Source organism: Anabrus simplex, chromosome 10, assembly GCF_040414725.1.
Source record: "Anabrus simplex isolate iqAnaSimp1 chromosome 10, ASM4041472v1, whole genome shotgun sequence".
NCBI lineage: Eukaryota > Metazoa > Arthropoda > Insecta > Orthoptera > Tettigoniidae > Anabrus > Anabrus simplex.
The window spans coordinates 125,021,926-125,044,889 of NC_090274.1; the positions used below are offsets into that span (position 1 = coordinate 125,021,926).

The 22,964-nt window shown below is 39.3% G+C and overlaps 1 protein-coding gene across 1 annotated transcript in view; it reads left to right on the forward strand.

The window, feature by feature from the left end:
* LOC136881886 (uncharacterized) overlaps positions 1 to 22,964 on the forward strand; it is a 77,558-nt gene that overhangs the window by 10,777 nt on the left and 43,817 nt on the right. Inside the window, exon 2 of the mRNA XM_067154330.2 lies at positions 6,099 to 6,230. Within this exon, the coding sequence (XP_067010431.2) occupies positions 6,099 to 6,230 (132 nt within the window). The remainder of the gene's footprint in view (positions 1 to 6,098; positions 6,231 to 22,964) is intronic.

Below are 22,964 nucleotides of genomic sequence, written 5' to 3' on the forward strand. Positions count from 1 at the left end.
CCCTGGAGATGCAGGTCCAGCTATAGAAGCTTCCAGAAGGTGAAATGAAGAGGCTGCTACTACCTCTACTGAAGGTGAGGCTCAAAACACAACTCCATCTTTCTCCTGGACAAGGACGAGACTCAAAATTGATGAGTTTGCCCTGATATCGGAAGTATGGGAAACATTTATTTCATGTTGTCAGATCTGCTATAAGCCTGGGGTTTGGATTACAATTGTTGAGCAACTGTTCTCCAGCAAAACTCACTGTTGCTTTCTGCAATTTTTGGCATCCGAGCCCGAAAAATATGGGCAGAATTCTGGATGGCTGTGAATAAAGAATCAAAATATGTCTTGAATGTGTTTCCTTATCTAGGAAAGGATTAACAGTGCCCTGAAAATGTGCGTTTGGATTATTATATTGTTCAGAAGTTAATGGTCCCTTTCATAAACAAGGGTAGGAATGTCAATTAAATTTTTTTTTTACATCACTGCAGCTAGCTGAAAAGCTGAAATCCCCTGGAACCAGTTTTCTTGGTACAGTATGTCGACCCAAAAGGGAGGTTCTGCTGCAGGTGGAAACTTCTCAAGCACAACTGTATGACATCCCAGTTCTAAAGAGGAATGGCATAACTGAGTATTTATCAAGGTAAGGTCAGTAAGAATGTACTTGTGCTCAGTTCACTTCATCCCAGTGTTTTGGTGGAGATGGACAGAAAGTCAATAACAGACCATTTTTATTGGTATCACAAAGAAGAAACCCAACACCATAACATGTTACTACAGAACTAAGTATGAGTCGACGTTGTGGACCAAATGGCCAGTAAGTACATTGTGGAGCCAGCTGCACATAGGTGGCCATTACACACATTCAGTAATGTTCTCGACTTAGCAGAAATAAATGCTTGGGTGTTGTACAAACAGATTACAAATATCAAGATCTTGCAAAAACCTTTCTCCTAAAACTTGGTGAGGAATTTAACTGCAGCAAACACCCAGAGCAGAAATAAAATGACCGATACTGCAGATGATGATGATGATGATAGTGATATAGGATCTTAACCTAGCTAAAAACACAGGAAATGCCAAGTGCGTAACAAATGCAAGAAGGACACGCAAGTTGGGCATGTGTGTAAGGCATGCGAAAAGGTTGTCTGAAAGAGATGTATTGGAAAAGAGTAAACGTTCGTCAGCAGTGTGGAATGTCTGTAACTTTTAATGATGATGATGATGCTTGTTGTTTTAAGGGGCCTAACATCAAAGGTCATCGGCCCCTCTGTAAGCTTTTTTTTTTTCTAGTTGTTTTACGTCGCACCGACACAGATAGGTCTTACGGCGATGATGGGAGAGGAAAGGGCTAGGAGCGGGAAGGAAGCGGCCGTGGCCTTAATTAAGGTACAGCCCCAGCATTTGCCTGGTGTGAAAATGGCAAACTACGGAAAACCATTTTCAGGGCTGCCGACAATGAGGTTCGAACCTACTATCTCTCGAATACTGGATACTGGCCGCACTTAAGCGACTGCAGCTATCGAGCTCGGTTCTGTAAGCTTTGAGGTTGATGATACACTCATTCACAGGCATACTGTACTTCATCATGTTCTCTTCATACCATTGAAGGATGTGCTTAATATGGATACATAGGTTCATGAATATAGAAAACTAATTAGTAAAGAGACTTTCGTTTGGTTCCATATAATATATCATAGTGATGTTTGATTGATTTTACATCCATTTATAACTAAATTTTTTGTATCACTATATGGTTTAGAACATAATATTCAATCAGGTAGATCATTGATATTTATTTTCATTGTAGAAAATAGATCCCCACATCTGTATTCGCAAATAATGGAATAAACATTAAATATCACTCGAGGGTCATTTTTTACCCCTGTCTTTCTAGGTGGTGGGAGTCAATCCATCTTTCTAGTGTTAATGAAAGTGAAAAACGAATGATAATGAGCTCAGAAATAGAGAACAGAAGTGTTTAAATGTGGTGCTACAGAAAAATGCTGAAGGTGAGTAGATCATATCACAAATGGGGAGGTACTGAATGGAATTGTTGGGAGGAGAACAACTTGAAGACATTTGACCAGAAGAAGAGACAGAATGATAAAGCACACATGACTAGTTCAGTTTGTTTTTGAGGGAAGTGTAGGCAGTAAAAACAGCAGGGGGTAGACCAAGGTATGTATATGACAAAGAGATTAGAATAAAGTTTAGCGCAGGATAGGGTGGCATGGAAAACTGCATCGAAACAGTCTATGAACTGATGTCCCAAACAACACATCTGGGTCCTTGTAGGTACTCACAAAATAGAAGTTTGTCCACACCATAGGCACTAGCCTTTTTGCCTGGAATTTCTCAGTTTCCCCGCAGATCATTGCCCTTGACTGTTCTTCTTGATTGAGTTGCTTGCATGTCGTGATTTGCTTGATGTACCTGAGCTTCCTCTGCTTCGTGGTTGGTAGAAGGTGACGTTTAACATGTTAAGGACTTCCTCATTGGTTTTATTTCTACCCAGGATATTTGAGCATTCTGCTGTACATTGCCTGTCCAGCAAACAGAAGGACAGTATCACAACATCCGAACTGGGAGCTCTACTGGTGATTAGGGCCCTCATATTATTGAACAAATTTTTGGCTTGCCTAATTCTCGCTAAAATTTCATTCTTGGGATTGCAGTGCTCATTCATGATAGTCCCTAGGTATTTCAAGGATGACACTTGTTGAACAGTTGTGTTGTCAATATGAAGGAAGGACCTCGTTTCATATTACTGAAGATACTGTCATCTTGGCTTTCTATCAAAGGGTAGGAAAGGTCCACCTATTCAGTACATTAGAATGTATGTTGTCTTATAAAACTGGGACTAGTTTTGACCCCATATATATTGGGTCATCTTCAGCCACGCTCCAATTGGAAGACATAAACACACTTATAACCTGTAATAATATAAACACTCTGGAATGACACATTTTTCAGTCTTAATTTAAAACATTGATAAGCTCCGAACAACATATCCAAACTTGAAACTAAATGACACATCAAAAGTGCTTTTTTTTTTTCCCCTTCTCTATTTTGCATTATGTCGCACCGACACAGATATGTCTTATGGCGATGATGGGATAGGAAAGGCTTAGGAATGGGAAGGAAGTGGCTGTGGCCTTAATTAAGGTACAGCACCAGCATTTGCCTGGTTTGAAAATGGGAAACCATGGAAAACCATCTTCAGGGCTGCCGACAGTGGGGTTCGAACCCAGTATCTCCTGATTACTGGATCAAAACTGCTGTGGTTGATGCCGAACTATTTTGTCGTTCCTACAGCAGCCAATGTTCTTGAGTTAATCTGGGAGTTGATATCCTTATCTGTGTAAACGAGCAACTTGACTGATAATTTATGTTTGTTCATTAGTAATATGGGTAATGATTTGTCCCCCCTCCTTTTCAATGTTTACATAGAACATGCTCTAAAGGAAATCATAAAGGCTTTTGGAAAGGGAATCACAACCAAAGGAGAGGAAATCAAAACCTTGAGATTTGCCGATGATATTGCTATTTTATCTGAGATTGCAGAAGATCTCGAGAAGCTGCTGAATGGTATGGACGAAGTCTTGGGTAAGGAGTACAAGATAAAAATAAAGAAGTCCAAAACAAAAGTAATGGAGTGCAGTCGAACGAAGGCAGGTGATGCAGGAAATATTAGATTAGGAAATGAAGTCTTAAAGGAAGTAGATGAATGTTGTTACTTGGGTAGTAAAATAACTAACGATGGCAGAAGTAAGGAGGACATAAAATGCAGACTAGCACAAGCAAGGAAGAGCTTTCTTAAGGAAAGAAATTTGCTCACTTCAAACATTGATATAGGAATTAGAAAGATGTTTTTGAAGACTTTCGTGTGGAGCGTGGCATTGTATGGAAGTTAAACATTGACAATAACTAGCTCAGAAAGAAAGAGAATAGAAGCTTTTGAAATGCGGTGTTACAGATGAATGCTGAAGGTGAGATGGATAGATCGAATCACGAATGAAGAGATACTGAAACAAATTGGTGAGAGGAGATTGATTTGGCTAAATTTGATGAGAAGAAGAGATAGAATGATAGGTGACATCTTAAGACACCCAGGACTTGTTCAGTTGGTTTTTGAAGGAAGTGTAGATGGTAAGAACGGTAGGGGTAGACCAAGGTATGAATATGACGAGCAGATTAGAACAGATGTAGGATGCAGTAGTTACATAGAAATGAAAAGGTTAGCACCAGATAGGATGGCATGGAGAGCTGCATCAAACCAGTCTATGGACTGATATCTCGAACAACAACAACAACAATGGGCAATGACTTATGTAGCTTTAAGGGGAACATTTGTCATTTGATACGTATTTTTCTTCATCAAATGTAGTGATCTATTGTTTTATTTGTTTTGAAGTGAATGTTGGAAAAGAAAGTAATTTGAAGTAAATAATTGAGAAAAGACGGGAGACTTACCCCTATGTTCTACATAAGTTGTGTACACTTGGTACGGATACCAACACCAGACTGATTGTTGAGAGGGAGCAGGAGTAGAGCTTATGATGTCAATCCCTGCTACCATAAGTCATTACCCAAATTACTAATGAACAAACATAAATTATCAATAAAGTTGCTCGTTTACACAGATAAGGATATTAGCTCCCAGATCAACTCAAGAACATTGGCTGCAGTAGGAACGACGAAATAGTTCGGCATCAACCACAGCAGTTTTGATGTGTCATTTAGTTTCAAGTTTGGATATGTTGTTCGGACCTCATCAGTGTTTTAAATTAAGATTGTAAATTGTGCCATACCAGAATGATTATATTATTATTGGTTATATTTGTGCTAATGTCTTCCAATTGGAGCGTGGCTGAAGATGTCCCAATATAAATGGGGTCAAAACTAGTTCCAGTTTTATAAGACAATATACATTCTAATTGTATTGAATAGGTGGACCCTTCCTACCAATTGTCAATACGGACCATAATGACATTCATAACTTATGATCTTGGCTTTGCCTGTATTCATGAACAGTACAAATGCTGCTCTGATCCTTACAATGTTGTTAATAATAATTTGACAAACGCAACGGTATCATCAACAAAGTAGATGTTGTTAATGACATTGGCATTCATCCTGATGCCTTCGAGGATGGTTGCCCAGTTGTACTTCCTCTTAAAACAATAATCATTACCACCACCACCTGATGCCTTCCTGATGGCTCCTCTGTACACAACCTCAGAGTAGATATTAAAAAAAGGAGAGGGGAGAGGACACTGCCATGTCATATGCCTCTCTTTATGGCCATGTCCTCTATTTTGAGCTGTGCTAGGTTTGTAGATCACCGGTAGTTTTTAAAATACGTCTCGCAACATATGTGAGAGAAAAGAGCTTTGCGAGTTCCCAGCCTGTTCCTAAAACCAATTTGGTGTTCATATTTTCCATAGATATAAATGTGAATGACACCTTTTAGGACATGGGATCTGAGGCTGATAATGGGATATGCTAGGTAGCCCTATATACTCCATTGATTAAACAAAAAAATTGGAAGCACTTTGTGATATTTTAGTCAGTTTAGCACATATTTAAAGTCACCACTGATCTGTCTTGTGTTGATGGAGAAACCATAGGATCATGATTTTAAACCACAAGTACATTGTGGTACTGCCTGGTCCCTCTGTTATATATTCTACAATTTTTGTTGTGATTTATGTTTTAGTTTTGTTGATACAAATGTGTTTATGGATTGAAGCCTCCATGTCTCAGGCTGCAGCACGTCAGCCTCTCACTGCTGGTTTTCATGGTTCAAATCCCGGTCGCTCCATGTAAGATTTTTGTTGGACAAAGCGGAGGCGGGGCAGGCATTTCTCCGATACTCCCCTTCCAGCAACACTCCGATATCATTTCATTTCCTCTGTCAGTCTTTGCCTCAGACGAGTGCGACAGCATCGCCGCTAGATGGGGCTGACCCGGTCGAATGACAGGAAACTGACTGACAATTTTCATTTTTCCATGTTCATGGATTCATTTTAGTCATAAAACGTTTTCAAGTTGTTCTGGAATTAGTATAGATTTTTTAACATGCTTTCTAATTCACCCATATTTTTCAGGTGCAAAGTGTGCAGCTTCCAACTGGTGATGATACGCTATGTGAAGTAAAGGTTGAACCGCTACATATGTCTAGTGGTGAAAGTTCTGAAGAGGATGGTGCGACTATAGTCAAAGAAGAATATGAAATGGAGGTAAATATTTTCCCCTTTAATAATAATGTATATGGTTCATGGTGTGGGTTACTGTAGTCACGTCCTAGTTCGTGAACCATGGGCAACGGCTGAGTGGCCTAGTAAGTGGTTCTGAGAGTCGGGATACCAGTTGCTATGGAATGGGAGTGGGCATCTCGGACATATTCTGAGTCGTGGCCCTCCTTGTGCTCAGGCGGCTAGGACTACACAATCCACTGGTGGTCCATAACCCATTAGAGGAGAGATCCTCACTTGCACTATGTGCAAGTAGGGTAGCATCCTGCTTCATGAATTTAATAATAATAATAATAATAATAATAATAATAATAATAATAATAATAATAATGTTATTTGCTTTATGTCCCACTAACTACTATTTTACGGTTTTCGGAGATGCCGAGGTGCCGGAATTTTACCCCGCAGGAGTTCTTTAACGTGCCAGTAAATCTACCGACACGAGGCTGATGTATTTGAGCACCTTCAAATACCACCGGACGGAGCCGGGATCGAACCTGCCAGGTTGGGGTCAACCGCCTCAACCGTCTGAGCCACTCAGCCCAGATTTCATGAGTTTACGGAGCTCAGAACATTTTATGCAAGCCTCGGACTTATGCGAGTAACGGAGTCTCGCTCTCATTTGACAGGCGAGGGACTCCTTGGAAGCAACCTGGCAAACGAAATGGAATTCGATGGGGAGCTATCAATATTAATGGGGCTTATATAAGAAAGAAAGTAGAACTGGCTGAGTCAGCAAAGGGGATGCACCTGGATGTGCTAGGGGTAAGTGATATTTGGGTAAGAGGAGATAACGAGGAAGAGATAGGAGATTATAAAGTGTACTTGACGGGTGTTAGAAAGGGAAGGGCAGAGTCTGGGGTAGGGCTGTTTATCAGGAATACCATTGCACGCAATACCGTACAGTTTCTGTTAGGCACGTAAATGAGCGAATGATGTGGGTAGATTTGGTTATTGGAGGAATTAGGACAAGAATTGTCTCACTGTATTCACCATGTGAGGGTGCAGATGAGGATGAAGTTGACAAGTATTATGAAGCATTGAGTGACATCGTGGTCAGTGTTAACAGCAAGGTTAGAATAGTGCTAATGGGCGTTTTCAATGGGAGAGTTGGAAATAGAACTGAAGGGTACAAAAGGGTGATTGGTAAATGTGGGGAAGATATGGAAGCTAATGGAAGTGGGAAACGTTTGTTGGACTTCTGTGCTAGTATGCATCTAGCAGTTACAAATACATTCTTCAAGCATACACCGCTACACATGGGCAGCTAGGGGTACCAGATCCATAATAGACTATATCTTCACTGACTTCAAATTCAGGAAATCTGTTAGGAATGTACGAGTTTTCCAGGTATTTTTCGAAGATACAGACCACTATCTGATCTGTAGTGAACCAAGTATCTCTAGGCATAGGGTAGAGAAAGAGGAATCTGTTTGCAAACGAATAAGGGTAGAAAATCTCCAGGAGGAGGAACTTAGATGGAAGTACATGGATATGATTAGTGAGAAGTTTCAAACAATAGACAGTAAGCAGGTTCAGGATATAGAAAGAGAATGGGTGGCATACAGGGATGCTGTAGTAGAAACAGCAAGGGAATGCCTAGGAACAACTGTTTGTAAAGATGTGAAAAGGCGAACATCTTGGTGGAACGATGAAGTGAGAGCAGCTTGTAAATGTATATAGAAGGCTTATTGGAAATGGCTCCAAACAAGGGCCGAGGCAGACAGGGATTTGTACGTAGATGAAAGAAACAGAGCGGGTCCTGGGAAAATTTTGGTAATAACCTGGAAAGGCTAGGTCAAGCAGCAGGGAAACCTTTCAGGACAGCAATAAAGAATCTTAGGAAGGGAGGGGAAAAAGGAAATGAACAGTGTTTTGAGTAATTCAGGTGTACTCATAATAGATCCCTGGGAATCACTGGAGAGGTTGAGGGAATATTTTGAACATCTTCTCAACGTAAAAAGAAATCTTCCTAGTGGTGTTGCGAACAGCCAAGCTCATGGGGAGGAGGAAAATGATGTTGGTGAAATTACGCTTGAGGAAGTGGAAAGGATGGTAAATGAACTCCATTGCCATAAAGCAGCAGGAATAGATGAAATTAGACCTGAAATAGTGAATTATAGTGGGATGGCAGGGATGAAATGGCTTCACAGAGTAGTAAGAGTAGTGTGGAGTATTGGTAAGGTACCTTTGGATTGGACAAAAGCAGTAATTGCACCTATCTATAAGCAAGGGAACAGGAAAGATTACAACAACTATCGAGGTATCTCATTGATTAGTATACGAGGCGAAGTATTCACTGGCATCTCGGAAGGGAGGGTACGATCAGTAGTTGAGAGGAAGTTGGATGAAAACCAGTGTGGTTTCAGACCACAGAGGGGCTGTCAGGATCAGATTTTCCGTATGCGCCAGGTAATTGAAAAATACACTGAAAGGAATAGGCAGTTGTGTTTGTTTCATAGATCTAGAGAAAGCATATGACAGGGTACCGAGGGGAAACATGTTTGCCATACTGGGGGACTATGGAATTAAAGGTGGATCAGCAGTAGAGTGTCGGCCTCTGGATCCCAAGATAGCGGGTTCAAACCCGGCAGAGGTAGTCGGATTTTTGAAGGGCGGAAAAAGGTCCATTCGACACTCCATGTCGTACAATGTTGGCATGTAAAAGATCTCTGGTGACACATTCGGTGTTTTCCGAGAAAATTCATTAAATCTCAGCCATAGACGCCCAAGAGAGTTTCGGTTTACTCGGTCTGTCATCTAGTGGGGGCCTAGAGTGAAACGGAACGTCGACATTGCGAGCAGACAGCCAGATGGCATCAAATTGAAATGTCTGCACACGGTAGCTGAGGCCATACGATTATTATTATTATGATTATTATTATTATTATTATTATTATTATTATTATTATTATTATTAAAATCAGTCAAAGGCATTTATGCCGACAATTGGGCTTCAGTGAGAATTGATGGTAGAATGAGTTCTTGGTTCAGGGTGCATACAGGGGTTAGACAAGGCTGTAATCTTTCACCTTTGCTGTTTGTAGTTTACATGGATCATCTGCTGAAAGATATAAAGTGGCAGGGAGGGATTCAGTTAGGTGGAAATTTTGTAAGCAGTCTGGCCTATGCTGACGATTTGGTCTTAATGGCAGATTGTGCTGAAAGCCTGCACTCAAATATCTTGGAACTTGAAAATAGGTGCAATGAGTATGGTAAGAAAATTAGCCTTTTGAAGACTAAATTGATGTCAGTAGGTAAGAAATTCAACAGAACTGAATGTCAGATTGGTGATACAAAGCTAGAACAGGTTGATAATTTTCAGGTATTTAGGCCGTGTGTTCTCCTAGGATAGTAATGTAGTAAGTGAGATTGAATCAAGGTGTAGTAAAGCTAATGCAGTGAGCTCGCAGTTGCGGTCAACAGTATTCTGTAAGAAGGAAGTCAGCTCCCAGACAAAACTATCTTTACATTGGTCTGTTTTCAGACCAACTTTGCTTCACAGGAGCGAAAACTGGGTGGACTCAGGATAGCTTATTCATAAGTTAGAAGTAACAGACATGAAAATAGCGAGAATGATCACTGGTACAAGCAGGTGAGAACAATGGCAGGGGGTACTTGGAATGAGGATATGAGGGCTAATTTAGGAATGAACTCGATGGATGAAGCTGTACGCCTAAACCAGCTTCGGTGGTGGGGTCATGTGAGGCGAATGGAGAGTAAGAGAAGTAGAGGGAGACCAAGACAATGATGGTTAGACTCATTTTCTACGATTTAAGGATAGGAAGTATATAACTAAATTAGGCCACAGCACTAATTGCAAATAGAGGATTGTGGCGACGTTCAGTAAATTCACAGAGGCTTGCAGACTGAATGCTGAAAGGCATATAGGTCCCGCAACAAGAGCTTGCCGAAACTCAAACGTGCGCAGAGACCAATATCTGTTGGCGAAGTTTAAGCTTGTTGCGGGGCTCCTGTGTGTCGCCCGAATGCGATTACCGGGCTCATTGTTACTCAATCGCTCACTGAGAGGCACAGTGTACAGCTCTTTATCAAGCGTGTATTGAAAAGAAGCAAGAAGCGTGTGCCTCTATTATTAATATTTTATTTATATTTTGTAGCTGAAAGTGAATTTGTTGTAGTATGATATTCAGTGTACGTAATGATGCCCCCGTTACGTTCTAAATTAGGGAGTGCTAAAACTTTACACAGTCAAACTATAGAAGTTATTTCTAATGTGTAAACCCACCCCACTGGAAACTTAATGTGCTATTCAAAAGAAAGTGGCCGAAGCTACGGGTGTGTCGGAAAGGTCCGTGCGGAATGTAATACGAGACGCAAAGGTGATTTAGCGAAGTGAGGGGGGGCATGCAGTGCTACTACTGAGCCCAACCGAACACTGCCGATGTTCTGCGCAGCTTTCTTTGGCAAGCTCTTGCGGGACCTATAACATTCTATAATGATAATGTATGTATAATGATGTATGCCCCAGTATACTGTATTCTACTTGTGCGCACTGCGGATGAACCGGAGCTGCGAAAGAAACCTTTTTGGCTCATTTTATTATCCACTTTGGCCACTTTGGATGAAGTGTGGAGAATTACTTAGATGCAGTTGTGGCACAATTCTGCACCACTAATCCTCATTGATCTGGAACCTGTATGGCTGTTTTGTTATTAACTTAAATGTTGAGAAATGCTCTATCATATTTTATGAGTGTGAGTAAATACAGTCTTTGACTGAGGGCACACCGAGTTTCATTTCTGGACTAGTCAGGAATTTTACTCTAAAACACTTAATTCCCTTTGCTCAGGTGCTTATATTGCTCCAAACAACTCGCATACCTCACACATGGTGGGTGCTGCCCACCTTTGTAGGAGGCTCTGCCTTTCAAGTAATTCCATTGTATGAAAATATGACAAGAAACCATGGGAGATTTTTATTTTCTGACAAATTCCTTTGGAATTGTATGACAAATGTACAAAATCGTTTGTTAATGATTGTTAGCAATGATGGTACATTTGCAATAATCATCTTTCAGTGTAGTTTTTTTTATATCAGGGTACTATCATGCAATTTATTTTACTTTTAGTGAACCTACTAACCGGTCATATGTATTTTATGAGAGGTGATCAGTATATAATGCAACACATTTTATTTCTCAGTTTTGAAAAAAAAAAATGAAATTTTGCTTGGGACATGTTTGAATATTCCTACTTCGTGTTGTACAGTTTTATTAATTTCCGATAGATGACAGCGCTATAACTAGCCTTCAAAATGGTGTCTGTAAAAGAGGTGCATGTTAGACAGCGAGCAGTTACTGAGTTTCTTTTGGTGGGAAACCAGGGCATCACAGATATTCATAGGCACTTGCAGAATGTCTATGGAGAGCTGGCACAACAAGGTCTAGCAATCCTGTCTGATGCCTCGCGTGCCGGCCGCTCTCACAAACCTTTGACGCCTGCAAATTTAAAATATCCTGACACTCTTATTTGAGGTGAACGGTGCATCACAGTCGAGGACCTCACTGCTGAACTTGATGTCTCTGTTGGTAGTGCTCCACCAATTGGAGTATTCAAAGCTTTGTTCTGCTGGGTTCCTCGACACCAAGGAGGAAAGAAGAAACATCTGTACAGAATTGCGTGCTCGTTTTGAGGCTGAAGGTCACAATTTCTTGTCAAATATTGTCATGGGTGATGGAAAATGGATTCATTACTTCAAACCGGAAACAAAACAGCAATCCATGGAGTGGCACCACTCCAATTCTCCCATTAAGAAATAGTTCAAACTGTACCGTCAGCAGGTAAAGCCATGGTTATGGTCTTCTGGGACCCTGAAGGGGTTATTCTATTTGATATCCTCCCTTGTGGTGAAAGAATCAACTCTGAGGGGATTTGAAGAAACAACTTCAGCCGTTCATTGCCACAAAAATGCAAACAAACTTCTCCATGACAATGCAAGACCTGACACAAGTCTGTGCACCCGACAGGTGCTTACAAAACTTCAGTGGACTGTTCTTCCTCATCCACCCTACAGTCCGGATCTCGCGCCTTCTGACTTCCATCTCTTTGGCCCAATGAAGGATGCACTTTGCAGGAAGCACTACGTGGATGATGGGGAAATTATCGATGCAGCATGACGTGGCACTGACATTGACCAGTCAAGTGGCACCATGCAGACACCCTCACATTACGGTGGCTTAAGGCCGTAGGAGTCTCTCGCCTGTCAAATGAAAGTGGGACTCTATCACTCCCATAGGTCCGGGGCTTACTTAAAATGTTCTGAGCTTGGTAAATTCGTGAAGCAGGATGTTGCCGTACGTACACATAGTCCAAGTGAAGATCTCTCCCTTAACGAGTTAGGGACCACCAGTGGAGTGTATAGTCTTAGCAGCCTGAGCACAAGGGGGGCCATGACTCAGAATATGTCCAAGATGCCGACTCCCATTCCGTAGCAACTGGTATCCCAACTCTCAGGACCACTTACTAGGCCACTCAGCCGTTGCCCATGGTTCACGAACTAGGACGTGACTACAGTAACCAACACCATGAACCATTCTTGACAGAATAATATTTAAAAAATTCTAAAATAAATAGCAATTAGAAATATTAAAACTGTATACAGATGAAACTATAAGTACAACAATAACTCTTTTTCTAGAATGAACACTCAGTAAATAATTTAAATGACTGTTCATAAGGAAGATAGTACGATCATGTTTCAGTTACGGAACTGCAGTTCCTTGAATGAAAAAGATTATTTCTGTAGTACAGACCTTGGCGATCTCTTGTATTGAGGCTCCTTTTTCGACTAGGACACTGAAGTACGTAATATGAAAAGGTGTTGAAAACCTTAAACACAAAAGCGGTGAACCAAATAATAATAAAATGACACAAATTGCAGAAGTCAAATGAGAAAGCACGAAAATTTATTAACAAGCTTCATGTCAAACACTAGCAAGGTAAATAAAAGGTTTGCAATTTTCACCAAAATAGAATTGGAAATGAAGAGAAATAAGTATTAATGCAACCACATTTCACTAATATGTGGTGTTCTTCAGATATCAGCTTCAATACACTGTCACAAGCATATGCAATCCCACAAGAAAATACTTCATATGATGCTAGCAAATCTTATCTTATCTCATCATCTTGGGCCAAACAATGCTATAACGGTCCAGAGATGATGCCACAATAACAATAGCAGGACGGAAGAACAAGAAAATGAAAATGATGCAATAAACGCTCAAGACCCCGAAAAATTTAGCTTTAGCAACTTCAATATTCTATTGAAATGAGACCAACTCAGAATTACCTAAGGAAGCATTATGTTAGTGTGACCCTAGCGATGGCCCATAACCGTAGTCTGTTTGAGGTAGCTTTTAAAATATTTATAGTCACCTCTTAAAACTATTCATAATTTCATTAGATGACCCTAGCGATGGCCCATAACCGTAGTCTGTTTGAGGTAGCTTTTAAAATATTTATAGTCACGTCTTAAAACTATTCATAATTTCATTAGATATGCTTTCTCTGTAAAAAGAGTATCTTTTAACAAGTAGAATAACACTATGACATGATATCAGATGAGTACTGGGTAACCAAGGCTTATTTAAATAGTTATTATTTTTATGGCTATTGGCAAAATCAGTTTTGGAGGTAGGACATGCTTCAAATCATCACCAAATATTATTTTTATGGATGAATATGAAGTTTTACTATGACTATGAGAGTGGTAATTAAGTCTCATTTTAAGGCAGTATAATTTTTGTAAGCCACGTTGAATGACATGTTGTAGTTATGGCAGTCGTCAAAACTTTTGTACGATGAACATACGCAAAAGCAGTTCACAGAATTGAAAATTGGTAAAAACTTACCTCAGTTGTGGTGTAAAATAGGCTGAATTCTCGCTGCATTTTAGTTAATGCGTCCTAGTTGGGAATGCATACTGGTGGTAAATAATTGTTAACGGCCATGCACAAATACTACATATTAATTTGAATAAACTTGACCACACCACCATAATATACACACATAGGAAAACTGTATATCAATTACTGAGACTCACAAGCCTGTTCTCAACCAAGGCAGGTTTGCGTGTGTATTGTTTGGCAGATAAAGAAGAAGTCCTAGTTCTGTACGTAGGCGCTAGGTGCGCAGCAAAGAGAAGTTAAATGTTGCTAAGTGACGGCAAGAAATAACAAACCAGATCCAAGTACACTTCTTACGTCCAACAGAGCAATACAGGTACACCTTATTTATTGTTTGCAATAAATTGCTGTACAACGGTCGGTTGCATATAGTTCTGATGACTCATACTCATGTTCAGAATGTCACTGGAGATGACAATAATAATAATAATAATAATAATAATGTCGCTTGAATTTGTAACACCACACAACTTGAATCTCTCCACTTAGTCCCTCTGAGGATTTTCTGAGAGATCCGACATTCAAGTCACATTTGACATGCCCAGAATCCTGAAGACAGTGAGGACCAGCTCCAGGGGAATACCCTCATCCAGGGCCATCACAAACAGATGAACTCATATATGCCTCCAAGATTATCTCTTGTATTAATCTGTATATAATAATAATAATAATAATAATAATAATAATAATAATGTTATTGTTCTTACATCCCAGTAACAACTTTTATGGTTTTCGGAGACATCAAGGTGCTGGAATTTTGTTTCACAGGAGTTCTTTTCTTTGCCAGTAAATCTCCCTGTACAAGGCTGATGTATTTGAGCACCTTCTAATACCACCGGACTGAGCCAGTATCGTAGCTGCGAATTTGGGGTCTGAACGCCAGCGCCTCAACCATCTGAGGCACTCGGCCTGGCAAACTGTAAAGAGTCTCTCTTCAGTTCTGCATAATACTCTCTGAGAAATCTGAAAATTAGTGGGGGAGAACTGTTGTAACTTGAAGTAGAGGTCACTGTTTAGTGTGAGAGGAGGAACCAATTGCAACAAAAATTATTCTTGTTGTAAATGGTAAGTAACATACCCCTAATCAACGTACTAAAATTATACATCTGTACTGTTACGCAAAATGCGTCTCTTGGTAGCCATCTTGAAATGTCAAAAAAAAAATCAAATTACAGGAAATTCCATGCTGAAAAAGAATATGATATTGGTTTTTACAAGTTTAATGTTTTCAAAGATGAAGGAAAAATATACCTACATGTCCGTGAGCAATCACAATATTTTGAAATGCACTTTCACATGGTTGAGCATATGCCACCTACTTTTTTGAGTTCAAATTACAGTAATTATACTAAATGAGCAGGAATAGACCTTCAACAAATGCGAGAACTAAACACAGTGGATCCAGAACTCTACAAAATGCCAAATAAAGGCTATTTTACTGAATGAAGAAAGAACAGGAAGTGGTCCTGTGTACAATGAGCAAACGATCAACGTTCTGGTATAACACATGGAGAAGGAATACTGAAACTCAATGTGCAACCTGGATTTTGAGTCATTCTTAATGCTTTGAAGTAAGAGTGTTTCATGTATTGGTAGTGAACAACTTGGTTAAACTGATGCTTGGATGGCCAGGGATTTTCTAGGTATTAAAAAGATAATGCATATTTTTAACAGAATTACAGGTAATGAAACAAAGTTACTGCAGAAAATGCTGACATTATTGGAAGAAACATCCTAGATAAAGTTACTGGCAATCAGACCAAGCAGTAACCATGACAGTGTTGTGGAAAGGCATTGTTATTGCTGGTGAGACTAACCATGTTTAACACAGAGGATGCTTACTTGTATTTCCTTTCATAATCATGCTCAGGATGCAAGGGAGTTTTTCAGTTATGAGTTATCCTCTCTACCAACTTCATTATTTGACCATGATAGCCAGCAAATGATAAAAACTGATAAATAATCATTGGCATGAATGTAGCAGCAGAGTGCTTCCACATTTGCTGATGTCATAAGGCAGAGAAAAGTAACAAGTTTTTTATGGGTATGAAAAGCCAAATAACATGTCCTGACTGATTCATCATCACCAAGCCAAAACTACTCTACATAAACAAATGAAATTTTGGGAGTACTTTTGGATATTCCATCTCTAAGGGGGTGAAAAGGGAGTGAACTGTTTAAATGAGTATATCTGTATCTCAAAAACTTACCAGTTTACACACTGAAACTTTGTGTTTGGAATCTCCTTTAAAAATAAAGAAAGTTGTATTTTTTTTGTTTTAGGAAAATCCACTTAACAGGTTTGTAAAAAGGGCTGAAGAAGGGTTGAATTCTCTTTACAAGGATACTTATATCTCAAAAACTGAGGATGTTACAGGCATGAAAATTTGTATTTGGAATCTTCCTTGAAAATAAAGAAACGCGTGTTGCTTATTTTTTTGAAAATCCCTGTAGAGGGGAGGGGGAGGTGGTGGAATTGAAAAAGTAGGGTTTTTTTTCATGATGATACTTATATCTCAAGAACTTAACATGACGTGAAAATTGGCATTTGGAACTCCTAATAAAGAAACCTGTATTTTGGGGGGGTGGGGGAGTCAACTAAAGGGAGTGAGAAAAGAGTTGAATTATTTTTATGGGTATACTTATATCGTAAAAATGAAGATATTACATTAATGAAAATTGGCATTTGGAAGCTCCATTTATAAGGAAAGGAATACTTTTTTCTGGAAAATCCACTTAAGGGGGAGGGTGAAAGGAAGTTAAAAAATTGAATTATTTTTATTAATAAATAATATTATTAGCCTTACGTCCCACTAACTACTTTTATGGTTTTCGGAGACGCCGAGGTGTTGGAATTAGTCCCGCAGAAGTTATTTTACATGCCAGGAAATCTTCCAACACGAGGATGGCGTATTGGAGCACTTTCAAATACCACTGGACTGAGCCAGGGTGGAACCTGGAATGTTGGGGTCAGAATGCCAGCACCTCAACTGTCTGAGCCTCTCAGCCTGGCAAATTCCTTTTATAAGGATACTTACATCAATAACTGAAGATATTACTCTCATGAAAATTGGTATTTGGAATCTCCTTTAAAATTAAAGGAATGCAGATTTTTTTTTTCGGAATATCCGCTTAAGCAGGGAGTTAAAAGGGCTTCAGAAAGTGGTTATTTTTATACTAGTATCTCACAAACTGCAGATGTTTACATGGAAATTTGTATTTGAAATATCCTTAAAAGTATGCATTTTAGTTGTTTTTGATTTGAGAGAGGGCTGTTTCTCACATGGACAGACCGGGAGAGTTGCCCATGCTGTTAGGGGCATGTAGCTCCAAGCTTGCATCCGGGAGATAGTGGGTTCGAACCTCAGTCGGCAGCTCTGTGGTTTCCCATTTTCACACCAGGCAAATGCTGGGGGCTGTACCGTAATTAAGGCCATGGCCTCTTCCTTCATGCTTCTAGGCCTTTTCCATCCCATCATCACTATAAGACCTATCTGTGTCTTGACATAGATGATATTATAAAAGGAGAAAGAAACGCATGGACAGTTCTATGTCGCATGATCCAGAGTTAGCTCTGCCAGTAGCCTGGTCATCTTAGTCCCAAAAGTTAGTACCACAAACGTGGTTTGCAGAGAGGTACTGGGGTAAATGAAACTCAATATTTTGGTGAGATTTTATACCTTAGGAATATTCAGAAAATGTCTTAGTGCAGTAGCAAGGAACAATTACTTTTATCAAGTTACAAACTCCTTGTGAGCAAAGCTGCGGGTAACTGCTAGTAGAAGATGGGGAGCATAAATTGCACATGAAACAGTCATCCGTTGTTGTAGTAGTATTTGATGTAAATTCGCCTGTGATCTTCAAGTAAAACAAATTTCTTTTTAAACTCGGCAAATAAAAAATGCTTTATCAATATACTGGGAAGTTATTTTCATGTAAGAGGTAAATCCGTCATTCATGCAAAAGACACACTAATCATCAAAGATGATTTAAACTTAGCCGAGGAAAAACGTGACTTTAGTAGTAGGTGATATTTTAATCCTACCACAATACCACCTATATATATAAAATATGGATTTTCTGTGTACATTGCTCAGAATTTTAAAATAATGTTATTTCTGTATCAGTCATGTCCACAGTAATGAGGTTGTGGACTTTTTAATTTTCCATCTTTTCTGTCTGTATGTATGTACGGGCCTCACGATAAAATAGCTGAAGAGTAATTAATGAAAATTGGTATGTAAAGTCGGGGAGTGAGGTACTGCAATCTAGGCTATAAATAATTTCGTTCACGCTGAGTGAAATGGTAGTTTAGGGGAAGTCCTAAAATATAATTCTCTAATATTTATGTTATTAATGGTCCTATTGATAAATACTACATAACTAAAGTTATACAGAATTAAATTTTCAGTCATTTATGTTATACATTTTTATTGTACTGGCTATGATAACAGAGATATTCATGAATTTTGATTTTTGTTGCTAAGTCCATATAAGTGCCTAACCATGCGAAAAATGGGTGAACAGAATTTAAGTAAAATCGGTATGTAAAGCCTGTGAATACAGTGCTATGGTCGAGGATACAAATAATTTTTATTCACGCTGGATGAAACGGTACTGTAGTTTAGGGGATGGTGCCTAAAATTTAATTTTTTAAATACCTATGTTACTGATCCTATCAGAAAGTATTACATATTATAACAAAAGTTATAGAGAATACAAGTTCCAATCATTTATGTCTTATACAGTTTTACCGTACCGACTATGATAATAGAAGTCGTGAATTTAGACTTTATTACTTAGTGCGTGACAACGCCGATCGTTGTTATAATGGAAATATTGCTGAATCGCCATAACTGGCGATAGTTTTTGTAATAATTGTCTTAAGGTATAAAACCACGTGGTCGTAGATCGACAAGGAGAAATGAGAATAAAATGCTTGAAGAATAAGACAAGAGGGAGTGATTACTTGCTCTAATATCCCAGAGTTGGAATAAAAGTAAATGTGAAGGCCTACAATATTGAAAGTTTGTAACATTGATCAGCAATAACATTATATTCACCATTATTGTGATATGATCCTTCTCTTCTGCTGCCACTCATCTCCAACAGATGGGATTACTGCTACATCCCGAGTGAGACAGCCTGCCAGGACATTGGCGGAAGGTAGCTGGGGAGTTGCACATGGTATATGATGATGGAGAAAACACATGCAGTAACTAAAAGCAAAGAATCCTGAACTCTACAAAATGCTGAATAAAGGCCACTTTACTGTAATTTCGCTGGCGTGGGGGCTGGTTGTATGTGTCGTCTTCATAATCATTTCATGCTCATGATGATGCGCAGGTCACCTATGGGAGTCAAATCAAAAGTCCTGTACCTGGCGAGCCAGACATGTTCTCGGACACTCCCGGCACTAAAAGCCATGAGCCATTTCATTTACAGTAAAGTGGCCTTTATTCAGCATTTTGTAGAGTTCAGGATTCTTTGCTTTTACTTCCTGCAAATGTTTGGTCCATGTGCATATCCGTTGAAACAGCAAACCACTTCTTGTCCTATCTTCGTACAGTAATGTGGCCTTTATTCAGCATTTTAGAGTTCAGGATTCTTTGCTTTTAGTTCCTGCATTTGTTTGCTCCATGTGCATATCCGTCCAAAGAGCAGACCATTTCTTGTCCTGTCTTAGTACAGTAAAGTGGCCTTTATTCAGCATTTTATAGAGTTCAGGATTCTTTGCTTTTAGTTCCTGCATTCGATTCCCAGAAGGGTTGGGAATTTTAACCATCATTGGTTAATTTTGCTGACACGGGGACTAATCATTTCATGCTCAAGTTGATGCACAGGTCGCCTACAGGCTTCAAATCAAAAGACCATCACCTGGCTAGCCAAACGTATTATCGGACATTGCCGGCACTAGAGGCCATGTGCCATTTTATTTACAGTAAAGTGGCCTTTATTCAGCATTTTATAGAGTTCAGGATTCTTTGCTTTTAGTTCCCACATTTGTTTGCTCCATGTGCATATCCGTCCAAAGAGCAGACCACTTCCTCTCCTAACTTTGTACAGTAATGTGGCGTTTATTCAGCATTTTGTAGAGTTCTGGATTCTTTGCCTTTAGTTTCCGCATTTGTTGAAGGTATATTATGATGATTAGTATGACCTAAACTCGAAGAAAGAGGGTAGCAAATAATCAACTGCCTGTAACTGCATTTCAAAAGATCCTGATCGCTCAGGGTCATGTAGGTGTACTTTTTTCATCATTTCTCCCCCTACTTCATCTTTGCAAACATCTTACTTTTAAAAACCAATGTCATATTCTTTTCCAACATGAGATTTCTTGTAATTTGGTACCACATATGACTTTTTCTGAATTTTATGATTTTTCAAGATAGCCACAAGAAATGTATTTTGTGCAAAAGTACGGATGTATGTTTTTAGTATGCTGATTAGGAGCGTGTTGCCTACGATTTACAATAAGAATCATTTTTGTTGCAATTAATTCCATCTCAGGGTGTTTTTTCACTTATTTCTATGGCACTAGTTATTATGTTAAGAAATAAGTGCGCCGTTCACATACTTTTCAAAAATATAGCAGTGTGTTTGGCCTACATCCTTTCAGTGATGATCTGTAGTGTACATGGTTTCATATAGTAGCAAAAGAATTGATGTTGTATACTTTGTAATAAATAAGGTTAAAAAGTGAAGGAAATGACTTTGGTAAAGTAAATGGGTCTAAAGTGTTTACCAGCGATATCATGTAATACCAGGAATTTGTGATGCAGTGGATTGTTATCCTTTTGCCGCAACTACTGGCATATCGACTGGCGGCTGATTTCCCTCACGATTCATGACATTAAGGAGTGGTAATAAAAGACAGAGTTTTTCTCTAAGATGCCAAAGTCTGGTGAAAACTTAATGAAACAATTAACCCATCAGTGTGCTGCGGTAAGAATTCTGCTGCCAGATTTACAAAGGGTTACATTTGTAACCAATGATGGTGTGAATATTAGGAAGGCCTAGGCCTTAACAGTTCCTGAAGGCTTCACACAAATAATTTGCATGGGGCATTGTTCAAATATAGTTTTGCAACACACATTCCAAAATGATTTTTGTAATTCTCTTGATGTACAATACATAATTAATGAAACACAATGTTGTGGCCTATTTCAAATGTACAGGTTCAGTTGGTTGTGTTGAGCATATTTTGTACAAGGATGTAGAAACAAGATGGAATACTAAGCTGATCATGCTAAAATCACCAGTACTGAGGTCATGTCGGCTGTAACTAACAAAGAGAAAGTAAGAAAAATGTGTGGTGTAAATGGGGAGTAATAAAAAAGGAAGTCATGAGTGACTTGATTTACTTCCTGGAACCTTTCAAAGAAGCCACAGACAATTTAGAAGAAAACAGCAGACCAGCAACACAAAATGTGCTTCTTTGGTTCTGGCATCTTGTTAGTCATGACAATGTAGCTTTCAAGAAAATTAAGCCAAGAATGTTAGAGTTCATCAGAGATTAAATGGAGATTCATTTGTATTTCAAAATGGTAACATTTCTCTCTCCATGATTTTGCCAGTTACAGACATTTTCTGTACCTGAGAAAGAGAAACTTGTGAGTGAGCCCAATTTCTTGTGTAAGCATTTTAGTGAAGGTAAGTAAACAAATTTGTTCTTCATGCATTGGAAAATGTATCATATAAACAGCCAATGAAATTTTTTTTTCTCTTTTTGATAGAAAAGCATGAAGGAGAACAGGAACTTCAGAGCTCTAGCAAAGAACCCACCCAAAAATAAGTCATTTCCAGCAATGGAAGAATGACTAGGGAGATAGGAACATAGACGAAGTTCTTCCCAGAAGGCTTCTGCACAGAAGGAACCTGTAGATGTTTTAACATGGTTGAAAACTCTATACTTTCAAGAGTGGTATATACCAATGACAAGTGGTGCTAGGGAGCATGCAGGTTATGTTGTAAATGAGAGGCGAGCCCTTGTAGATCTGACCAGTGCTGCTGCTTCCTGTCTTTGTGATGGTCTTTCAAACCTCGTGGCTTTTCTAAATTACTTGCCAGTACCAAAAATCAAACCTGGGGGATGACGAGAATCTAGAATGCAGTTGTGAGACTATGATGGTGGTCAATCTTGATCATCACAACTTCATTACTTAAAAAACAATACTGAATATCTCTTTCATTTGACTGACAAGGTAACAGTGCAAACTGTTAGTGAATGCAGCATGCTAATAATGGGCCACTCAGCCAGCCCCAGCAAGCCCAGCCTGCAAAGGAAGGGAATCCCTCTTAGCCAAGCTGCCTTGATGTGGACCTTGCTCTGCAGTGCCAGCTTACTGGTCATCTCCGGTAGTTTTCGTTCCTTGTCAAGAGCTGAGGTCTTCTCTGTTTGCCCAGTGAGTCTGTTCACTGCCTTGCTACTGGAGTCCTCTGCAACTGCCTTGTTCTCGAGTAGCTGGCTGATATTTGAGGCTAAATTCCACTTAAAATTATTTTTATTTCTTTTCAGAACAGCATCTCAGGGACATGTTTCGTCTCTCTGTAGGAGACATCTATAGCCAAAGAGCAAAGATATGGTAAAGATATATACCTTATAGATGCTCAACTAAAAGCAACGGATGATAGTCCAGCACTAGGCTTAATTCAGGTGGAATTTCTCTCAAACTATAAAGATAGAATTTATGGGTTGATCTGACTGTATTATATGGAGAGGTTATAGGTTAAGAGAAGTTCCTTGGCCTGTCCCTCCATGGCCCAGACACAAAACCTCACGCAGGTCG